At 39.2% G+C, this 21,238-nt stretch overlaps 1 protein-coding gene across 1 annotated transcript in view; it reads right to left on the bottom strand.

Moving 5' to 3' along the window:
* Nucleotides 1-334: 334 nt before the first annotated feature.
* Nucleotides 335-21,238, bottom strand: part of stl (stall) — a 56,324-nt gene continuing 35,420 nt past the window's right edge. Inside the window, exons 2-14 of the mRNA XM_065218080.1 lie at nt 15,168-15,240; nt 14,479-14,568; nt 13,510-14,419; nt 2,914-3,042; nt 2,593-2,842; nt 2,243-2,529; nt 2,131-2,182; nt 1,817-2,074; nt 1,375-1,567; nt 1,067-1,323; nt 732-995; nt 483-669; nt 335-424 (exon numbers count right to left, since the gene is read on the bottom strand). Coding sequence (XP_065074152.1) covers nt 369-424; nt 483-669; nt 732-995; nt 1,067-1,323; nt 1,375-1,567; nt 1,817-2,074; nt 2,131-2,182; nt 2,243-2,529; nt 2,593-2,842; nt 2,914-3,042; nt 13,510-14,419; nt 14,479-14,568; nt 15,168-15,240 — 3,006 coding nt within the window. The 3' untranslated portion in view covers nt 335-368. The remainder of the gene's footprint in view (nt 425-482; nt 670-731; nt 996-1,066; nt 1,324-1,374; nt 1,568-1,816; nt 2,075-2,130; nt 2,183-2,242; nt 2,530-2,592; nt 2,843-2,913; nt 3,043-13,509; nt 14,420-14,478; nt 14,569-15,167; nt 15,241-21,238) is intronic.

Below are 21,238 nucleotides of genomic sequence, written 5' to 3'. Positions count from 1 at the left end.
AAACGTTCATGTAAAGTTCGATAATCATTTTAGTTAAAGTTAAGGTCCAGTGATGGTTCGCGTTTATGCGGATGAGTGTCGAAAAAAATGCATTGCACCGCAGCTCGGTATGTCGCATCCTCCGTTCATGTGGTCTCCACTAGTTAACATCCTGCGATTATGAATCCCTCATAATTATAAGCAAATCTTACATCCTTCGTTTGGGTGTATAGAAGGCTTGTGAAAAAAATAATTTGAACACACGCTGATCCAGATAATGATTTATACAAATTGCAAATTTATATATCAATGGTTATATATCTAGTAAATAAATAGTTTACAAAAGTTTCCCATTGAAATGCCTAAATGTTTGACTTCATATTCCTTTTTCATGGAATGAAATAGATTGGATTTCTGAAATCGATGTTATCCTCGAGAATGTCTCCTAAAATAAATAATCAACAGTTAGAAAAACTATGGCATAAACAGTTGTATCGCTTTACCAGTGGTCCTTGTAAAATCGATATTAGCTATCAAGTTTTCGAGATACGCTTGACTAATGCGTTCGGTTACGTTAACCGGGGAAAAGTATTCGAAATGTCTTCTAACCCTTCCTACATTTCGTTTCGTTCGAAGATGTGCTAAGCTATTGTATGATTCGTTGACAGGCGTGTCGTCTTCTCCAAATCGCTGTGAAACGAAAAAAAAAACATGTATCCTTCGTTGTAGAAAAATGCATCACCTTCACTCACCAAACACTTTCCATTGACACAATATCGGTTCGGTTCGTCATGGTTGCATCGAGCACCGAACGGAAAATGCCCCTGCTCCCCATTAACAAGGTAAAACCGATGTCGAATGAAATTATCCTGGCATGCAATGCGACAACTTCGATCCGGATCCTCCACGCTAGGAGCAATTTGCATACCGATGCCGGAGAGGCCACGTACCTTTAGCTGATATCGTTTGCATAACCTTGTCGCGTACTCGTAAGTTGTGGCGACCTTGTCGCAAGCCTGAAAATAAGAATATAATGGTTCAAATCGTGATAAACAGGAGAATCTACTTGTTGAGTAAAAGAACAAACGATTGTATTTGGAGTGCATAGTTGAATGCTCGTTCGGATATCCATCTTCGAGGCAACAATTTGAATTCCCTTAGATTTTTCCATGCAGCTAAAGTGGCACCCGGACTTGACATCCCACTGATTTTTCCGAGATCGTAGCTGCGATAGCTTGTCGTATTTTTCCGGCTCAAACTGCCGAGCTCTCCATCTACCGTATGTATCAGCTTTGTAAAAGTTTGATTCGGGAAAGCGTCTCCGTTCTGGAAAGTTGTAAAGCACTGAAAAGAAAGCATTAACGATGGCTACATACGAAAATCTGTAACAGTTACCAGAGTTTTGAGTCACATTCTCCAGTTTACGACTGGTGGTATGAATGTTTTGTAAAATATTGAGGCTTTTATAATCTCGTCCATTCTCTTGTTGAATGCTATTGCTCAATCTATCAGCTGGGGTAAAGCTCTCGGGACAAAACATTGGATCAATTCGGTAGAAGTTTTCTGACGAGCTGTTGCAGGAAAATTTCTGAAAAATTAAAAATGTCAGCATTCGAAACATGATTTGCCTATATCTACAGACTACAGTATTAGAATATGAACGAGATGGCGTTAAAGATTTAACCCTACAATGTATGAATTAATTAATTTTCCTTGTTTCATAACATTGGGCCGTATGAATAAAAGAGTTAACTTCACTGTCATCATAAGAAAAGCAAGGAAAAGTTTTCTTTACTGTCTTTATTCGTTCAAATTCAGTTAAAAAACTGCCACTTACCTGACATGTCCCACTGATGCAATAGAAGTAATCATCAAAATCAGCATTCTGAACGCGGCATGCTGTCCCATCGGGGAAGATCCAACTTTTGGTTTTTGGTTCACCAGATTTTGCTTCACAGAAAACTTTGCATGCATCTTCCGGATCATCGGCAACTTTCTGCAGACCTAAACCCAATATATCGGAATCAAACGCCTTGGCTCGGTCGCAAATTTGATTGGCAAATTCTAGTATGGTGGTTCGCGCGATGTTGTAACACTGAAAATGCCGATTTAGTTATTAAGGCAATTTATGACCTAAAATAGAATGATCACCTGTTTTGCTATGCAAGTTTCATATTTTTTATTTGATCCAGCGCAACTATTCCTATCAATTAAAGCAAATTACGTAAACTGTAATAAACTTAAACTAAAAATTATGCATTACCTTTTATCTAGACAAGTTCTACTATACTGCCGCAAACCCACGCTGCCTTCTTTGAGGCGTCCTGATTCGCCATATAAGCAGCCCGATTCACACTCGGTTGGCTCTCCCCAAGCATCCCATGTTGGAATGGTATTCAATATCCTGGAGGTGTCTTGCTTCAAACTAGCAAACTTCAACCCCTCAATAAATGCCTTCTTATCGATAGTCTTAAAAGCAGTTATGTGTTTCCCACTGGACTGAATCGTAAGACCTGGAATTTTCGAAACACAAACCCCACTTCGACACCACTAAAATTGAAAACTATAAATTCGCGAAACTTTACCAAAAATCCAAAGCGATAAATGATTTACCAAAAGTGTTCCGCATGCAGTCCCTTCTAGTGCAGGATGCGAGGTCCATGTGTATCGATCCCTCTGGCAGTGCAAGTCTCGACAAATATCGGCAATGTTTTGAGTCTGAGATCGAATGCTGTCCTTTCCATACTTGAGCATACACTGTTGGTCTGCATCGAAACGTTCGCCGGGCAACATGCCCTGGGCAGCATGGTCTAAACTTGGTCCATAATGACCTCGATCGAATAAGCAAATCGCTTGAGTTGTTCTGGAATATATAAATAATGTTACAGCATACCTGCAATCAATCCACACATCGATTATAGAGTATATACGTACTTCAAAAAGGAGCTCAGATAATTGCGACTGCATGCGGACCATGTGATTTTACCACTTCCAAGTGTCGGAGACATAATATACAGACTGGGATCACAATTATTCTCCGAAGTGTCGTGTCGCATTCCTAAGCTACAGGTAGTGTAGAAAAAGTACAATATCAAATAAGAGTGTCAATTAACGCATCAAACAATACTTAAAATAAACCACGATTTGTTTTACCAAAAAACCATTGACCAGATCAGGAGTTTCGGTTAGGGAAGATGCATAAATGACGTAGCATTTTTGGATGACTTGGCTGAAAATATCCTTAATAAAGACAACCAACTAATCAACCATTTTTGGGTGCCCTAATAAAATTTGTATGGTTATTTTGCTTAACGACGTGTTCAGAGTATCATCCAAACCATTTGTGAAATAGTTCAATAATATGGGTTATCTTTCGGGCACAGACAAACAGACATAGAGAATATTTTTCAATATAAAACATCGTCGCTAAAACATTACCGCCATCTGTTGAGTATACTGTGATGGGTAGTAGGCTGAACAGAAAGCGTAAGTATGTAAACTTCAAACACAAGGGTTATTGACTATGTGCGACACAGGTGGCGGTACTACAAACTAAAAACATTTAAATTGACCGTTAAATGCGTGTTTGATGAACAAATTGCCACTGTTATGTTTATTTGTCTGTGGTTATGGTATTTTTAGTAGGGTGACCAGCCATGTAGTGAAAAATACGCTACAAGGGAGAGGTGGACCAAAACGTAAACAAACGTTAAACTTTTGTTTACGTTTGATGAAGTATCAACTTTGAACCCACTCCCGCTTGTAGCGTATTTTTTACATGACTGGACACCCTAAAATACTACGTCATTTATCCATCATATTTTATCCAATATACCGGGTAGAGGGGTCAACGAATTTTTCAGCAAATATTCCAACCCCAGAAGAAAGGTTTGTGTATTTTATATGTGATACTCCAACCTCACTCAAGTACAGCGCTATTGTATTTGTCATTTGGATTCTGGCAAAGTTGCCAGTCTTTTTAATACGATGTCTTCGATTTTAAATAGTTTAATGATTATTTTAAATCTCTTCTGTAAATGTTTTAAAATTGCTTAATAAAGTAAATAAGAACTTCAACATAAATGAGTCAAATCAAGTGTAGAGTGAGCAATTAAAAGAAACTTGAAACTGAACACAAAAACATTCTAAGGACACGTAATTTACTAGACTAGTGCCATCCGAATAAGTTCCGAACAAGACAGATAACAAGAACAGTGTGGTGAAGTATAGCTTCACGTCCTTCAGGAAGCCCAATACTGCTGCCTGGGTGGTCAGCTCATCCCCTAGCACTTCCTGTATGCTGGCCGCAAGTCTTCTGGAATGGTGCACCACTGAAATCCCGCGAGATCAGGGAGTGTCCCGTCCTGAGTCACGAAAAGACTCTTAGGTCGCGCAGCTTCTTGAGGTCCTTAAATTTTTCGGTGCTTCCTTGCTGATGAGGAACGATCTGGCCATTTCGTCTCTATTGTTTTCCGTATGGTGTTTGTTATCCATCTCCTGACGTCCTGTAGTGGAAAACTGTCCATCCCCGGCTAAGAGGTCCGCTTTGGGATCACACAGTTTCCGGGTAGTGTAGTGTTTCGAGGTGAATTTTTAACAATTCCCTGGATCCAGGGGTGGACCGCGACTTCCGATGAGAGGGCTTTAATTGCAGTGTGGGAATCCGAGAGAATAAGGTCGATTCGTGACTGCCGCAATCGCGTAGGAAATCGCACCTGCTTCGGCTCATAAAACTGAGCATTGCGAGGGTATACTTAGATTGGTCGGAGAGATGCTCCCAGAAATCCCCTTTCAGACTGCAGCGATCGTGATCCATCGGTGTAGCAGTGCGCATGGTAAGGCTACGACCAAATTAGCTCTGCTACCGCTCTCCGTAGCGCTGCAAAGTTGTCCTCGGCTCTGAATTTATCCTTGATTCGGTTATCAATGTTGGATGCTGAAGGTCAACTTTTGACTTCATTCTAGTGATTCTCGGCTACTGGTGGGAGTTCTGCGTCGGCGGCTAGACGGAGGACTCTGTTTCCCTCGTTGTTAAGGCAGATTCTATCTGTTCTGGTGTTTTTTGCTGAGTATGCGGTTGCTTTGTTCACGATGGCTGCGTATATGCGATACCGGAAAGGGACGATACCAAATTTTACACAGGCAGCATCTGCTGGCGTCGAGGGTAGGATGTCAGAGATAATGCGTACGTAGTTGATGTGCACGGGTGCGTGTACTTGCAGATTTTTATCTGTAGCAATACAGGTTAGTTGCAGCCCGTACGTGAGGCGGCTATCAACGATGGCTTGGGCAACCCGATAGCGAACATCCCGGTTGTTGGAGCGGTGGGGACGGGAGATGGTACGAATTAAGTTGTTTCTGCTACGACCATTCTCTTCGACCCCTTGAAGGTGCTGGTCGAATCTCAGTGACCGGTCAACCGTTATTCCTAACACTTTCAGTCAAGGTTGCAAATTCTCATTTCAGCTAAAACAATGTTTTTTTAGTTATGAAATTGTTAGATGCCATGATCATATTTTGAATTGGTAGGAACAAGAAGAGGACACATTAAAACCTGTTTATTTCACTTCATGAGAGTCACAATCAGCGATTTTTCACACACTCACTCACTCACTCACTCACTCAGCGATCAGAAAATCGCTGATTGTGACTTATAGAAAGCAAAATTTACAGGTTTTATGTTTCAAACGCATACTTTGTAACCTCTTCTTGTAAGTTACAAGTAAAACATGCCATCATACCATCTTTTGGTTTTATTATTCCGAAAAACATTATTTTAGCTGAAATGAGTATTTTTTGTTGTTAATTACTTTATTTGTACAGGCTCAATCGAATAAACTTTACAGAGCCAAGTTATCATTTTCTTTATACATTATAAATGTCTTAAATCTAAAATTAAAGGATTGGAACCGATTACTCGCGGTCTTCTCGAGGTTAGCGGATGACAATTGTTTGGATCGGGAGAGGGAAAAGGAGATTTGGAATATGATTTATGATTAAAAAATGTCACTATTTCTAAAACATATACTTAATCCTATCGACGTTATATCAACTCTGTAATTATACAATTATTACAGAAACAAATCTACAAAAAAAATACACACACACATACAAAACACAAACTAAACACAAGGTTAATCAAACTTACAATCTATGGTTAATATTCTTCAAGAAAACATATATGAGTTGCATAAACTCCAGATCGCGTCTAGCCAAAATATCCCGAACTGGAACATTAGGTTGTCTACCTCGAGCCCGAAGGGAATCGTACAACTCGGATCTGACTCCACGGTGCTCAGCACATGACCAAATAATGTGATCTGCGTCCTGGTAACCTTGTCCACATTCACAGAGATTACTGTCCCCCAGCTCAACACGGAACAAGTGAGCGTTTAACGAGTAGTGATTGGACATGAGGCGAGACATCATACGAATGAAGTCTCGACCCACATCCAACCCCTTGAACCAAGGACACTTCGACACCTTAGGGATGATTGAATATAACCATCGTCCCAAACTCCATTCACTCCATTTATTTTGCCAGCTGGCAAGTGACTGTTGACGATAAATGAAGAAAAATTCGTCGTAGGCGATTTGTCGATCGTAAATATCGCCTTCCATAGCGCCCACCTTTGCAAGCGAGTCCGCCTTCTCATTGCCCGGAATCGAGCAATGAGATGGGACCCATGCAAAGGTGATGACAAAAGATCTTAAAGATAAAGCACTTAGAAGCTCTCGTATTTTCATGAGAAAATACGAGGAGTGCTTTACCGGCCTCATGGAGCGAATAGCCTCGACAGAACTGAGACTATCCGTAAAAATAAAATAATGATCTGGTGCAAGTGAGGCGATCGTTTCTAGCGTATAATGTATTGCCGCCAGTTCAGCAACATATACGGAACAAGGAGCATGAAGCATTCGAGAGGCGCTATGAAATTCGTTATAAATACCAAAACCTGCGGACGCCTCTATTAGTGATCCATCTGTGAAAAACGATCTTGCGGAATCAACTTGGCCAAACTTTGCAGCGAAAATTGACGGAGCAATCTTGGAACGATGATGCTCTGGGATTCCGCGAATCTCTTGCGTCATGGATAAATCAAAATGAACAGAACTGTCGAAGTCGGAGAAGCAAACACGATAGGGATTATGCTGCGAAGGGCTGACATCCTGTGTTATGTACACTAGGGTGTTTCATTTTGAAAAAAGTGATGAATTTCTGATGGGCCACCCTCCAGTTCGATTCATAGCCCCAAAATATGAACCTGTGCAAAAATTGGTAAAGATTGATGAAGGTTTAGAGGTCGCGCCAATGATTTGAAATTTGTATGGGAATTACTATGGAAGAATTTAAAAAATCGCTTATATCGCTATAACTTTGCTTCTACTTGTCCAAATGTCGAAAAAATTTAGTATGTTATTGCTATGGCAATAAACAAAAAGCCTACAGTTGCTACGCTCAGTTTTGCAGCGTATCAAGAATTATAAAAATGTGAAAAAATGGCAAAATAGGGTAAATTGACAGATGAATATGTACAAGGCAACAACGCCAATTTCATCGCAACAACAACAGGCTTGTTGATCATTGTCATGACAACCACATATTTTTTTTTTTCAACGTTTGGACAACTACAACCAAAGTTAGAGCAATGTAAACGAAAATCAATAATTTCCCATACTAATTCACCAAAATCTCCATACAAAATCCAAATCATTGGCGCGACCTCTAAACCTTCATCAATCTTTACCATTTTTTGCACAGGTTCATATTTTGGGGCTATGAATCGAACTGGAGGGTGGCCTATCAAAAATTCATCACTTTTTTCAAAATGAAACACCCTAATGTACACGTAGTACAATGACATAAAACGAGTTTGAGGGTTTAGCTCAAGAAGCTTCTCAAAGTTTTCGATTACCAGTGGGTTCATAACTTCACAACGGGTGAGGAGCCTGAGGGACAATTCCGAAAACCGATCCGATAGTGGCAACATGCCCGCCAACACTTCGAGACTCATCGTATGAGTCGAGTGCATGCATCCTAACGCGATACGAAGACAACGATACTGGATACGTTCCAGTTTGATGATGTGAGTTTTAGCCGCCGATTGGAAGCAAAAACTACCGTACTCTAAAACCGATAAAATCGTTGTCCGGTACAACGTTAGAAGATCTTGCGGATGGGCTCCCCACCACGTTCCGGTAATTGTTCGGAGAAAATTGATCCTTTGTTGGCATTTCCGCTTCAGATACTCAATGTGGGATCTCCAGGTGCATTTGGAATCGAACCAGACCCCAAGATATTTGAAAGACATGGAATGAGTGATCGGCTTACCCAAAAGTTGAAGCTTCGGTTGTGCTGGGCTATGCTTCCTAGAAAAAACGACCAACTCAGTTTTCTCCGTGGAGAATTCGATACCTAGCTGAATAGCCCAAGTAGACAAATTGTCTAAGGTATCCTGTAAGGGTCCTTGCAGGTCGGCCTCTCTGGGTCCTGTCATAGACACTACTCCGTCATCTGCAAGTTGTCTCAACGTGCAGTTGTCCCTTAGACAATTGTCAATTTCTCTGACGTAGAAATTATACAGAAGGGGGCTTAAACATGAGCCCTGGGGGAGGCCCATGTAGCTAAATCGTGAAGCTGTAGAGTTTCCATGAGAAAAGCTCATATGTTTCTCTGACAGCAAATTGTACAAAAAGTTATTAATTAATGGAGAAAGGCCACAAGCGTGGAGTTTGTCTGAAAGGACTTCAACCGATACTGAATCAAAAGCCCCCTTAATATCCAAGAAGACAGAAGCCATTTGCTCTTTATTAGCAAAAGCCAACTGAATTTCAGTGGAAAGCAACGCGAGACAGTCGTTCGTTCCCTTGCCCCTACGGAAACCAAATTGAGTATCTGAGAGTAGGTGGTTCAACTCAACCCATTTGTCCAGGCGAAAAAGGATCATTTTCTCCAACAATTTTCGAATACACGATAACATCGCAATGGGACGATACGAGTTGTGATCTGACGCGGGTTTTCAAGGCTTTTTAATGGCTATAACTCTCACCCGCCTTCAATCATCCGGAACAATATTAAGCTCCAAGAACTGACCAAACAAGTTTAACATGCGCCTCTTAGCGACGTCTGGGAGGTTCTTCAACAAGTTGAACTTGATTCTATCAGCCCCCGGAGCCGAATTGCCACACGAAAGGAGCGCGAGTGAGAGCTCCAGCATTGAAAAAGGCTGGCTGATCTCGTCTACCGAATTCGTCGTTTCGCGAGGAATCATCTGTGCCGGCACAGAATCAGGACATACTTTTCGCGCGAACTTGAGAATCCAACTATCCGAGTACTCCTCACTCTCGTTGTGTGAAGACCGGTTACGCATCCTTCGCGCCGCATTCCAAAGCGTATTCATCGACGTTTCGCGCGATAATCCGTCCACGAATTGCCGCCAGTATCCGCGTTTCTTGGCTTTGATGAGGCTCTTGAGTTCGCGTTCAAGAGCCGAGTACGCTTCGAAATGTACGGGTGTTCCACGTTTCCGGAAAAGCTTAAACGCGTCGGACTTTTTGAAATGAGTATTTGCAACCATTATTTTAGTGTCTTTCTTAACGGGATCGTTTAGTTCGCAATCCTGATGGATGGCCCGCAAACACGGTGCCTGGAAGAGCAGACGTGGCATCTTACACTTGCTCCGGCGGAGAGCTGAAAACATTCTGATTCAGCCTACCTGACTACGTTGGAGACTGCTGCTTGATCCCTAAATCTTGTGCGTGCTGGGGTCCAACCAGAGGTGGCTATTAGAATACCGTCCGCTTATACAAAAATGTGATGTTGCCCGGGAGACGATTGAAAACGCTGTTCATAGACACCAGAAACAAAGTGATGGCAATAACCGAGTCCTGAGGAACTCCAGTTTCCTCCCGGAAAGGACGATAATTGGTGTTCCCTACCGAGACTCGGAACGAACTGTCCACCAGGAAGTTCTTCACAAATTGAATGATGTGGTCACGCAGACTCCAGCTTTCGAGTTGCTTTAAAACGAGGTACGATTGAATGCTTTTGAGGTGTCTAATGAGGCTATCTCCTTGTGGAGGTCTGTGTCTTTGGCATCTTTGAGGACCTCGCTGAGAGTCGCGAAAGTACGTTGAAATCCCATTGCCTTGCCGAAAAGCATGCTGCAGATTGTCGAGAAGATCGTCGGTCTCAAGGACCTCCTTTAGCCGACGGTTTACCATCCGCTCAAGCGCTTTGGCCATGCAGCAAGTAAGCGCGATTGGTCGGAATTTTGTGATGTCCCGCGTTGAATACGTATCGGTTTTCCAAAGCTGGTTAAAGCTAAGCAGTCTTAGTCTACCAGGAACAGGCTGGTTTTTTTTTATTAGCAGATATTCAATTTCATCCAGGCCAGAGGATTTCCCATTGCAGCAGCTAAGTGCATGTAGAAACTCCTGACAGTAGAAGGCCTGGAGAATTTCCAGATTACTCGTGTCCGAGAGAACCCTGTAGTCACGAATAAAGGATGCTGAGAACCTGATTTTGCGCTAAAAGCAGTTATCAAATTTGGAAATGGACGACAGGTTGTCGAAGTATTCTCCGAGTTCGTCTGTAACTGCTACAGGGTCCAAGATGGTTGAGCCTCGCGCTTGGAGAGGGCTCGAACGTCGTTTGCTGCTAAGGGCGTTGACCCGGTTCCATAGATCGGCCGAAGAATAGTTTATGCTATCTAGAAAATCCGTCCAGATGTTCGGTTTCCCATCCCGAATTTCTTACCGACACTGCTTTTGCAACTCGCGTTAACGAATGATAGCGTCCTCTCGGTCGGGATGTCCAACGGGTAGACATTTAACCATTCGGAGAGCCATGTGTCAGGCCTTAACGGCCACTGTACATGGGTTTGGGCCACGCCTTGAAATTCTACCCCGCTGACTCGACCTTTTCCCCCACTATAGGCTATTCCATCAAAAGCGATACTCCTAAAAATATCTTCAAGAGAAACGTAATCATGCCTTGAAACAAAATTATCCCTTCACTATTGAGCTTTTCTTGTTCTTCATGCTAATTGTTTTACAACTTTGTCGAATAATATGTCACCGTCAAAAGTGTCTAGATTAAATGATGTGCAATAAATCAATGTGTGAAAAGTTATTTAAAAACGAATTTTTAGAGGTCACATAGGGGAAATGGCTCTAATGTTGGCCTATGGATCTAAGATTGGGCCCATCGCTAAAAATCTGCTGTTTATCAATTTTATCTAGATGACCGCGTCATTGGGACGGGACTAATGGATATTTTTGGTAACTATTGAAAATTTATTCGATTGCTGAATTTATGTATGGTCCTAAATTAGGGGCATTTAGGCCGACATTACAGCCATCTCCCCTACATGTTAAAAACTATAATACCTCGTAAAATGTGATATTCATAACTCACTAAGGGACCACCCTCATTTCACACACATAAAAAAATTGGTTAAGTCCAAAATCTCGAACAGTTTTTTTTTTAATTTTCTAAGATTCAAAGTTTTATGTGATTAATGTCTAAGCTACAACTTATTTATTACTGAAAATCATTCGAAAGCCACCTAGCCCAAACGCAAAAAGGCTTAATGAGTTTTAACACTGAACTATGGAAACCAAGAGATTGAGCATAGAAATGTTTAAGAAATCATATTGCGCACTTTTTCCTGGGTACTAAGGAGTCGATCGATTTTATTTTACAAGGCTATAGAGGTGTTTAATTTCGAAAAACATACCGGTTTTTATAGGTCATTCTGAAAAGCTTCGTTTTCTAAAGACAACGAAATTTTTATCAATCCCATAGACATTCATCTCGATTTTGAAATCAAGATTTAAATTAATAGATAAATCTTTCCCATACAAAGTCCAACCCAAAAGCGCTAAGATGGTTATTTTTATTAATGTAATCGTACTGATTTAAAATAGCTCTGCACTAAAATTCATAAAACTTTGAATTTCTGTTTCATTTTGAATTTAGATTACGGATATGCATTTACCTCAATACCCCTAAACAACCCAATTGTAAAACTGCCAGAAATTTCTTCCAAGTTTAAAACTGTTTTGCTCATTCTCAGTTCATTCCCGTCAAAAGCTCTGAGCAAGGAGTGCTTGAGCCCTTATGACTCTATCAAAGTTTGTTTACATACATGTTTCGGCAATGTACGATTTACTACAGTTGAAAACTCAGCTGAATCATAACAAATATGCTGATTTTCATACTTTCATCACTGAGCCTGTTGGTTTTTGTCTTTGAGCTTAAAATTAAGAATCTGTTATGAAAATGTATGCATCATTTTTATGAGATTGCAATGCTTGACGGTAGATATTAACAGTAACTGCATTTGCTATTTCTGAATGTTTTCTGAACAATTGTGATTCTGAGGATTTTTTAGCGATTTTGGATTTAAAAAATAACAGGTTCTGGAAAAATACAAAATATAGATTTTAAGATTTTTTGCATGGATTCAAGAGAAATATTCAAGATGTTGACCTTTGAAAAATATCTAAGATTAAGGGAAACAAGAAACTGGACCACAAAAATTTCCACGGCATCAGATACTTTCTAGAATTTTCATGACATCATGACAAATTCACGAAATCATAGAAAAAAAAAATCAATACGATAATAACATAGAAAAAGACAACGTACAGTGCATATTAAAAATATGTACTCAGCGCAAGATTTTTTTTTTTTTTTTTTTTTTTTTCTTTATTTTAGAGATTTTTAGCCTGAGGCTAGTTCATCTCTTACTCAGCGCAAGAGACAGGAGGTCAAAATAAAATAAAGTTCGGCAGCAGTCAAATATCTTTCCAGAAAGTAGCGTCTGACACGACTTTTTATTTCAATTCGATATGAGTGGAAAGTATCAATGTTTCATCAAAAAGTTTTCACAAATCGTGGAGCCGTAATTAATAAACAAAGATCAATTGATTAACAAAGTTGGGGTATTAGTTTCGATAAGTAAGTTGAAATTGATAAGTACACGAAAAATAAACGTGGTCTGTTAGATGGGCTCAGACAAGTTTTCGTTTTTGCTGTCTCCCTAATAAAAGAAAAATTATGTTTTTTCAAAAAAAGGACATGAAAATTAAAAGTGATCGAGTCCGTACCACTCAGTTAAATAGTATTAAAACCGTAATTCATTTGTCGTTAATAATATAGGTATTCAATGGACACTGAAGGTAATTAAACAATTTTTGACAGAATTTTCAAAAATTAAATCAGGCTTAAAAGGTACAATGACTTTAAATTTAATGAATTATGTTAATTAATTTCGATAAAAATAATAATCAAGGATTCGAAAGCTTTGCAAACTAGAGTGGTGCAGAAGTATGCGTTTTCAAGTATTTTTTTTTTAGGATTAACGAACAATCGAATCGGTAGGCCCAAGTATTAAGACATTTATTAATACTGCCTATAGCATAACACCAAATCTAAACAGTGGCCTCCCTGGCCTGCTATCCACTATTTTACGACCATCTCTGATCTCAGATACATAATTTGATCTCGAAAAACTGACTTACTTATGACCGATTTCATGCGAAACCACAAACACACTTTCAAAGTGTTTTCCCTCGTTGATAGTGCAGCTGGAAGTCATCGTACACATGCCAGCCACCGGTGCGAGTCCAACGACTTGATTGCTCACCTTTCCGGTCTTGCTTACCACATACAGATCCAGTCCAGTGAGTATCACAGCATGATCGAAATGTACCGGATCGGCGTCCGAAATCGGGTTCAACTTCCTCTGCCAACCACAGAAACTGTTCAGATACACATCAATATCACTAGATCGTCGGAGGTCCTTTGGATCATTGTGTAGGATCTCTAATCGTTTAAGGATGAAATTGATTGGATGGCCTAACGAGGGATGATTGTAGAGTAGTTGAACGCCATTGATCATCGCTAGCACGAAACGAATGAGATGAGCTTCGGTGTTTTTAGGAAAATTCTTTGACATGTGTCGATGGAGGTCTTTATCGATGAAAATTGCAGTTTCAACATGAAGGACCTCTGGAACCTTTATACTATTAATATGACGTTTATTTCGATCCTTGTTTGCCGTTGCAAAATACGAAGGTTCATAGTTGGACATATCTGGCTCAAATATCACATTGTTATCAGTCTGGTTTGTATGAGCAGTAAACTTAGAAGTACTATTTCTATTAATTAGTATATGGTTATCAGAGCCGAATCGTTCTGGCAGTGGATGTAAGATTAAGTCAGACTGGTTCGATTTCAGCAAACCCCGAATTCCACCTTCACACAGATCGAATGCTGCATTCTCATTGCGATAGAAGCAGTCTGCATACTTTTGCACTAATTGATACGAATCATCTATTAGTTGCGTTGAATTATCGTAGCTCTCGATAAATGCAAAAGAATCATCGATTAGTATCTCTGATTTCTTCAATTTCACAGAAAAGTTTTCGTCTGTAATAAATCATATAATTACTTTCAAATAAATTTGAACTATTGCAATTATCATTTACCTGTGTTATCGCTAATGTTAAACTGAATAAACTTTTCTGATGACCTCGCCTCACGTTTTCTTCGTCGTACGCTAACAATGTTGAAGTCATCTGAAATAAAGTTATTATCTTTAGGCAAATTAAATTCTCCATATAAACAATAAATGAGTGTGCGAAACAATTAACAATATTAAAGCCCACGATGAACTTGAACTTTGTCCATAGCTCCCATAGCATTAATTGTGCACAACATACAAACCAAAACAAGTGGAAAACCTTAATCTAAAAACAAAACGACAGCGACAGTGCGTGAACTGAACGAACCGCACGAAATTGCGAACTGGAAAACCGAAATCAATTCCATCAAAAGCCACCACAATAGTCAGAGCATGGTGCAGAGGCAACGCGAGGTGGTAAATGCTCGGGTTGGCCTGGGAAATGATCAACTTCCGGTGCGCTTTGTAACCAGCTGTTGTGTTTCGCGTTTTTTACGTGACAAATGTGCAAAGGCTGAGGGTGCGAAGCGTGGAAAATTAAAAAAAAAATCATTAACGCAGTCAGTTGGTCAGAAGCCGATGCCCAACGTAGTAAATGAATGTAAACTGAAAGTGAGCTGCCTAGCCACCACCACCAAACACGTGGTAATCCAAGCGCGCGCAATTGAATTGCGCCAAGCACCTTGCAGAGTGGTGACATCGAGGAATACTTACTTGTACTTTCCTTTCCAAATAGTAAGATTTGCTCATGTTCCTGTAGATACCGATGCAGGTTGCTTTTATCTACCTGTAACAAAACAAGATACAAAGACGGTCAAATAGACTTGACTTTATCCACTTAAGGGGCAAATTAGCAAACAATGCAGACGGACGTTTTCGGAAATGTTGCACTGACGTCCGTTTATCTTGCATTGGTGAAGAACGAAATCTTTTGTGTTTCCCATGTTAAACTATGTAAAATTTATCTTCTGCACTTCCTAACCTCGATTCAGATGCATGATTTGAACAAAAAGCTGTTGCAAATGCATGGGTGGGTGCATCAATGTACCTGTGTCTGGAAGACAAACTCAACGGTGAAGAACGAATAACCTAACGGTATCTACATGCAACAATTTATGACACTTTTCATGTCTTATTTTCCATCGCACGGTCAGATTTTGCATACAATCTCTCTGGTACGCTTCTTGTTTGTTCACGGTCAGTCAGCTGTGGGATGGACCGCCAATGTCATGCCATCCTTTTACTGCATGTCAGCTCATTAAAAGTAGGGTCTCAGATAAGATCTAGCATTCAGGTGACACCGTGACCTACCATCGAGATGGGTGATTGTTTTTGGACAAAAGATTAATTAATGTATACGCCAGTAAAGACCAAAAAAAATCAACAAATTCAGTAATCCCTCCATATATGCGGTGGATGGTACCGTCCACCCATCGTTGTTTCTCGGTTGTGCTTCAACCAATAAACTAAAGTGTCAACCATGAACTAGATATTTACAGAAAATCAGTTCAATTAGATGAAGGACAGCCGATAAATAGCGGTGGGTGGATGGTACAACCCACCGCATAAATGAAGGGATTACTGTTATAAAAATCAAATTAATTCACCTTGCGGTGGCCCGTACCTTTCTTGTATACATAGGTAATGGGTCCTATCGTCCAATCTTCATTGATCGATACTTTTTTTTTTTTGACACATAGTTTGTTAAAAGAAGAGAAGTTTTTTTGCAGCTGAGTTATTAACATAAAAGAAACACGATTTCAAAAATCGATCAATGCAGATAGGACCAGTTGAAATGTTCATATGAAAATTACCGAATTTCACTTTTTGTTTTCACTCCAGAACTAATTGTTTGAACGAGCGTTGAATTTAATTAACTAACGAAATATGTGCGATCCAGTTATGTGTAGCGAGAATATGTTTTTTTTTTCTCTGTTCGTAGGATTAGTATTTTAGGTATAAGTGTCCATTACAATAACATAAATATATTATACTAACAGCAGAGCTACTTCCATTCATTAAGCATTAAAAATGTTTTATGGGTGTATGGAATCATAATATATTATGATAATGTTTTGTATTTGTAAGGAACAAGAAGAGGTTACAAGTGAGTATAGTTCACTCTTCACTTTTCCCTCACGCAGTAGACAAGAATGTAACACCATGTAGCGTCAGGAAAAGTCACCAGCAAGCCTTTAATCACAGCTCAGGGGTGTATGAATAGCAATTATTACACAATAACAAAAATATTTTATTTAAAGGGTGTATTCGCGGAGAATGGCATACACAAATTTGTCTGTATCTTCTTAACCGTGTGACTAAAAAATCTAAAAATCTGAAAATTTGAGCAAAAGTAGTTCAAAGCGTATTGTTTACGTCTGTCATGTTTCATTACAATCCATGAAGTACTTACGACCATGGTATCGAAACAGCAAGTATACGTGAAACTAGGTAAATGACTTTTTTTCAAATGCCCGCCATTTTGTCAAATTTAGAGATTTTACAAAGATTCTAGTTTATTCCATTCTCTGAACTATACTCTTCAAGAAACTGAGCCGATTTTCTTTCTAGGTGACGATTTGCGACCTCTGGGTTGCTCGCAGTTTTGGGAACTACCCGCCGGGCAGCCGCCATATTGGACGCCATTTTGGATTTTTGGACTTGAAAAAATTCCCAGTTGTAGAGCAAGAATGAATAAAGATTTGACAAAAAACTCAGGTCTCTAACTCTTACCAGTTCCCTGGAAAAAAATCCAAAGTTTAGGTCAATTGAACCGGAAATCCCCCTTAAGATGGTTAGTCATATGAAGATTATATACACAGCAAAACATAAATTTTAATATTACATCCAAGAGGATGCACTTCAATCATGTCGAAAATCTCATGTAATTTTTATGGTCACAAAAATAAACAAAAGCAGTAAAATCAGCGTAATGTCAGTGCATGCACTGAGTTAATGATAATTTTGTCCTTTTTGGTAAGTAATATTACACCATATTTTCGACACGATTGAAGGGCACCCACTTTGATGTGATATTAAAATTAATGTTTTGCTGTGTACTAAATAAACAAATAAACAAACCAGAAATGTGAAAAATACATCAAAATTGCCAAGTTTAATCATTTTAGATGCAAGATGATTCAGAAATATCGGGCTTGTTTAAATCAAAGATGCTTCAGAATCAAGTGAATAGATGAAACGTAGCCTATAATCCCATATCAGTCCCATATGGAAAAAGTAGGCATTGAGAAAATGGCAGTTGAAGTTGCGAAGTGTAATTCCCATGTAAATGTTTGAGAAATCATAGTAAATTAATTGATTTTTTTCTGTTATATTTAGGAGAAATGACGGCTTCGGCATTACAGACTATTTTCGCCAACACTAATTTAAACACTATTTTCACTGGATTTTCTTAAGAAAACACTTCGCTGAATGCATCAAAACGATTCTTTATGCTTTCAGCTTCAATTTGACTATATTTTTACCACTAAGAAAAAGCAATCTAACAAGGTTTTCTTGAAATGCACCACACGCACTACAAATTGTAGCTGATTTCGAGTTGCCGATAATAGAACAGCAAATTTACATGCAGTTCAAATGGAACGGTTGCCGAAGAAAAACTGGTTGCCGACAATACTCGCTCTCACTAGAGAAGATTGGAGCTTTGTAAAAGCGTTTCAAAACAGTTTTGACAATTCTTTCGACTGAAATTGTTAGAGCAGCTGGCAGCAAAAGATTTAAACAAACCAATACCATAGAGGTAACTCTAAGACCACTGGGTCCCGAAGAAAATCATTATTATTTTTGGCTCACTCAGTACCAGAACAACGGTCCCAAGCAGTCCCAAGCTATTTCACTCACCCCTGCATGTTCTGCATGAATCCACACACCCCTGATGTTATCTGTCAAACTTTCATAGCGAATCAAAACAAACATAGTGTAGTAATAGAATTTCAACTAGAATAGGGTACGTTAATCGTTTGCTTGGGACCAATAGGCTACTAAAGTGGTGAGCCAATTTAAAATCGTTAGTTTCGTATTGATTGTTGCCAATACTGCATATGTGTGCGTTCCATAGAGAAAAAGGCTATAGAAAGAAGGTCGCTGCTTAGGTTGCCGAGAATACGTAAATTCCCCTATCAGCAAAAAATCTGTTTAAAAAATATACCGATTTTTATACATCATCTGATAGAGCTTCGTTTTCTGAGCACAACGATATTTTTATCGATCCCGTAGACATTCATCTCGATTTTTAAATAAAGATTTAAATTTTTGATCGTTGACACTAAATCTATTCGTTGACAGCTCGCTCCCATACAAAGTCCCACCAAGGGGCGCTAAGATGGTGATTTTTGTTAATGTAATCGTACTTATTTAAAATGTTTGCAGTGTACCAAAATTGATGTAATTTTGCATTTCGATTCCATTTTTAATCCAGATAACGAATATGTATTTACCTCATTACCACAAAACAACCCAATTGATAGTTGATAGCGTTGTTATCTTAAAATTGACAAAAATCCATATGGGACTGAAATACGATTATAGGCAGTATACACAACAGGCGGAAACTAACGATTTTAATACCATCGAAAGACATACAAAGCAGTGCCGTTGTACCACAAATGAAGTGACAAACGGAGCGGCTCGAAAAATTTGGTGACTAACATGCAATTTCAATTTTTCAGGGTACCACATGTCATCACCACTACTACTGGATTGTACCACATGGCAACACTACTACTGGATTGTACTAGCATTTTCACCAAATGTATTAGAATGTTTTGGTTCTATCTCTTTCACTCTACTCAAAACTGAAATGCATAAAAAAAATGACAAAATGATACACTCTTTGCACACTGTCAAAGAATCATTGTACACTAAATCAACTTTATTCAAATCAAAACAAAAAAACTAACCCATCTGGTGGATGATGGCACAAGCTTCCAAGAAAATTCTATTACAGTGAACCACATTATTTAAAGGATTTCTTCGCCAGTTAGTCGTCTGTCACTTCGTTTGTGGTTGTACCATAGAGGTAACTCTTAGACTAGAAGGTTCCGAAGAAACGTGCTCAACTTTTTGGCTCAGCTCTGGTACTATTTTCGGTCCCAAGTTAATCGATGCACTCCTCGAAACATAGAAAAATCCACGAACCCCTCATTTTATCTGTCAAACTTTCATAGCGAATCAAAACAAAGATTGTGTAGTACTAGAATGTTGACTAGAATGGGGTACGTTAATCGATTTGCTTGGGACCAATAGGCTAGTCAAGTAGTGAGCCAGTTGACCATGTACAGACATAGCAAATCATTTAATGTACCCCATTCTAGTCGAAACTCTAGTACTACACTATGTTTGTTTTGATTCGCTATGAAAGTTTGACAGATAAAATGAGGGGTTCGTGGATTTTCCTATGTTTCGAGGGGTGTGTCGGATTTCTCCATCTTTTCGATTTTCAAAAACCAGCACTCAACCGAACTGTACTGCTATTGTTCACGTCTGTCTCAAAACTGATCAAGTTGTCCTCTCAGCTTTCAATTTCCATGGAAGCTCTCCTGCTTGCGATGTTTTTACCACATATTTCTCTCTGATACGTACTACAATTACTCAAGCGCTCTTGAGAGCTTCGTGCTTTCGCTCTATTTAATCTTTTCACTCTCACACTCTCTTGCTCCTGAAAGCTTAGTGCTTTCGTTTTATTTATTTTATTTACTCTCACACGTTCTGGTACCTCAAACTAGGCTACAAATTTTTTATTGTTAATACATACATTATTGTTATTTGGATATACGCTAGAACTGTTGTTACTTTTAATTTATTATCAACATATATTATCTACAGGGTGCATCGATTAACTTGGGACCGAAGATAGTACCAGAGCGAGGGGCACGCAATACAAAGAACCGGTGCGTTGAAGTTAAAATGCAATCGAAAGTATTTAAAGTAATTATTGCGTTTTGAAGTAGTACTGATGGTAATTTAGATTATCTATCCGTAATTAATGTAATTAAAAGTATTGGAAATGTAATTAATGTACTTTAGTTAAGAAATTTCAACTGTAATTGATGGAATTAAAAAACTGTTAATGTTCTACATTGTGTAATTAATGTAATTAAAGCAGTAGTTAATGGCATTAATTTGCATACAGCCGTTGCGTGCGTTGGAGTTAAAGGTTATTGTGTGCCCCTAGTACCAGAGCTGAGCCAAAAAAGTTGAGCACGTTTCTTCGGGACCTTTTGGTCTTAGACGAGGGGGGCGACACATATAAATCTTAATTCCAGATGCTCAGCAAATCTCACACTAGCTAATTAATACTTGGAAAATCTTCTTTAATTTCTCGCATCTACTTGCATCGTGCATCATCTTTTTGCAGGAAATCTTCAGAATCGTCATCAATCTTCTTTCTATCTACGCAGCGTGCGCGCAGCTATAACCACAGCAAAACACAATTTTTCCTGCATCGTAGATTTAGAGTCACCTCCTCGGTCTTAGAGTTACCTCTATGGTATACATCTCGTACCGTACATTTCATTTTGTTGTTACTTATAAATGATTGGTCGTTGGGAGCAGCTAGCCTTAAAACGTTAAGTGATGCTCCATTTTCCTCTAGTGATCTGTACATACGCACTAACTCTTGTCCTAGCCCTATATGCTCGGAAAAGAGAAGAATTGAAGAAAAGGAGAAGGGAAAAGGAGGAAGGAACCCTAGTTCTATCATCTCTTTTATAAAAACAGGGAAAAAGGTCTCTAACTCATCTAGTAATTTATAGGAAAAGATCGTG

Source organism: Ochlerotatus camptorhynchus, unplaced genomic scaffold, assembly GCF_037179485.1.
Source record: "Ochlerotatus camptorhynchus isolate MF236.1 unplaced genomic scaffold, CSIRO-AGI_Acam_v1.1 ptg000083l, whole genome shotgun sequence".
Classification (NCBI taxonomy): Eukaryota; Metazoa; Arthropoda; class Insecta; order Diptera; family Culicidae; genus Ochlerotatus; species Ochlerotatus camptorhynchus.
Note: the sequence above shows the minus strand (reverse complement) of the source record. Positions and strands in the feature narration are given on the sequence as shown.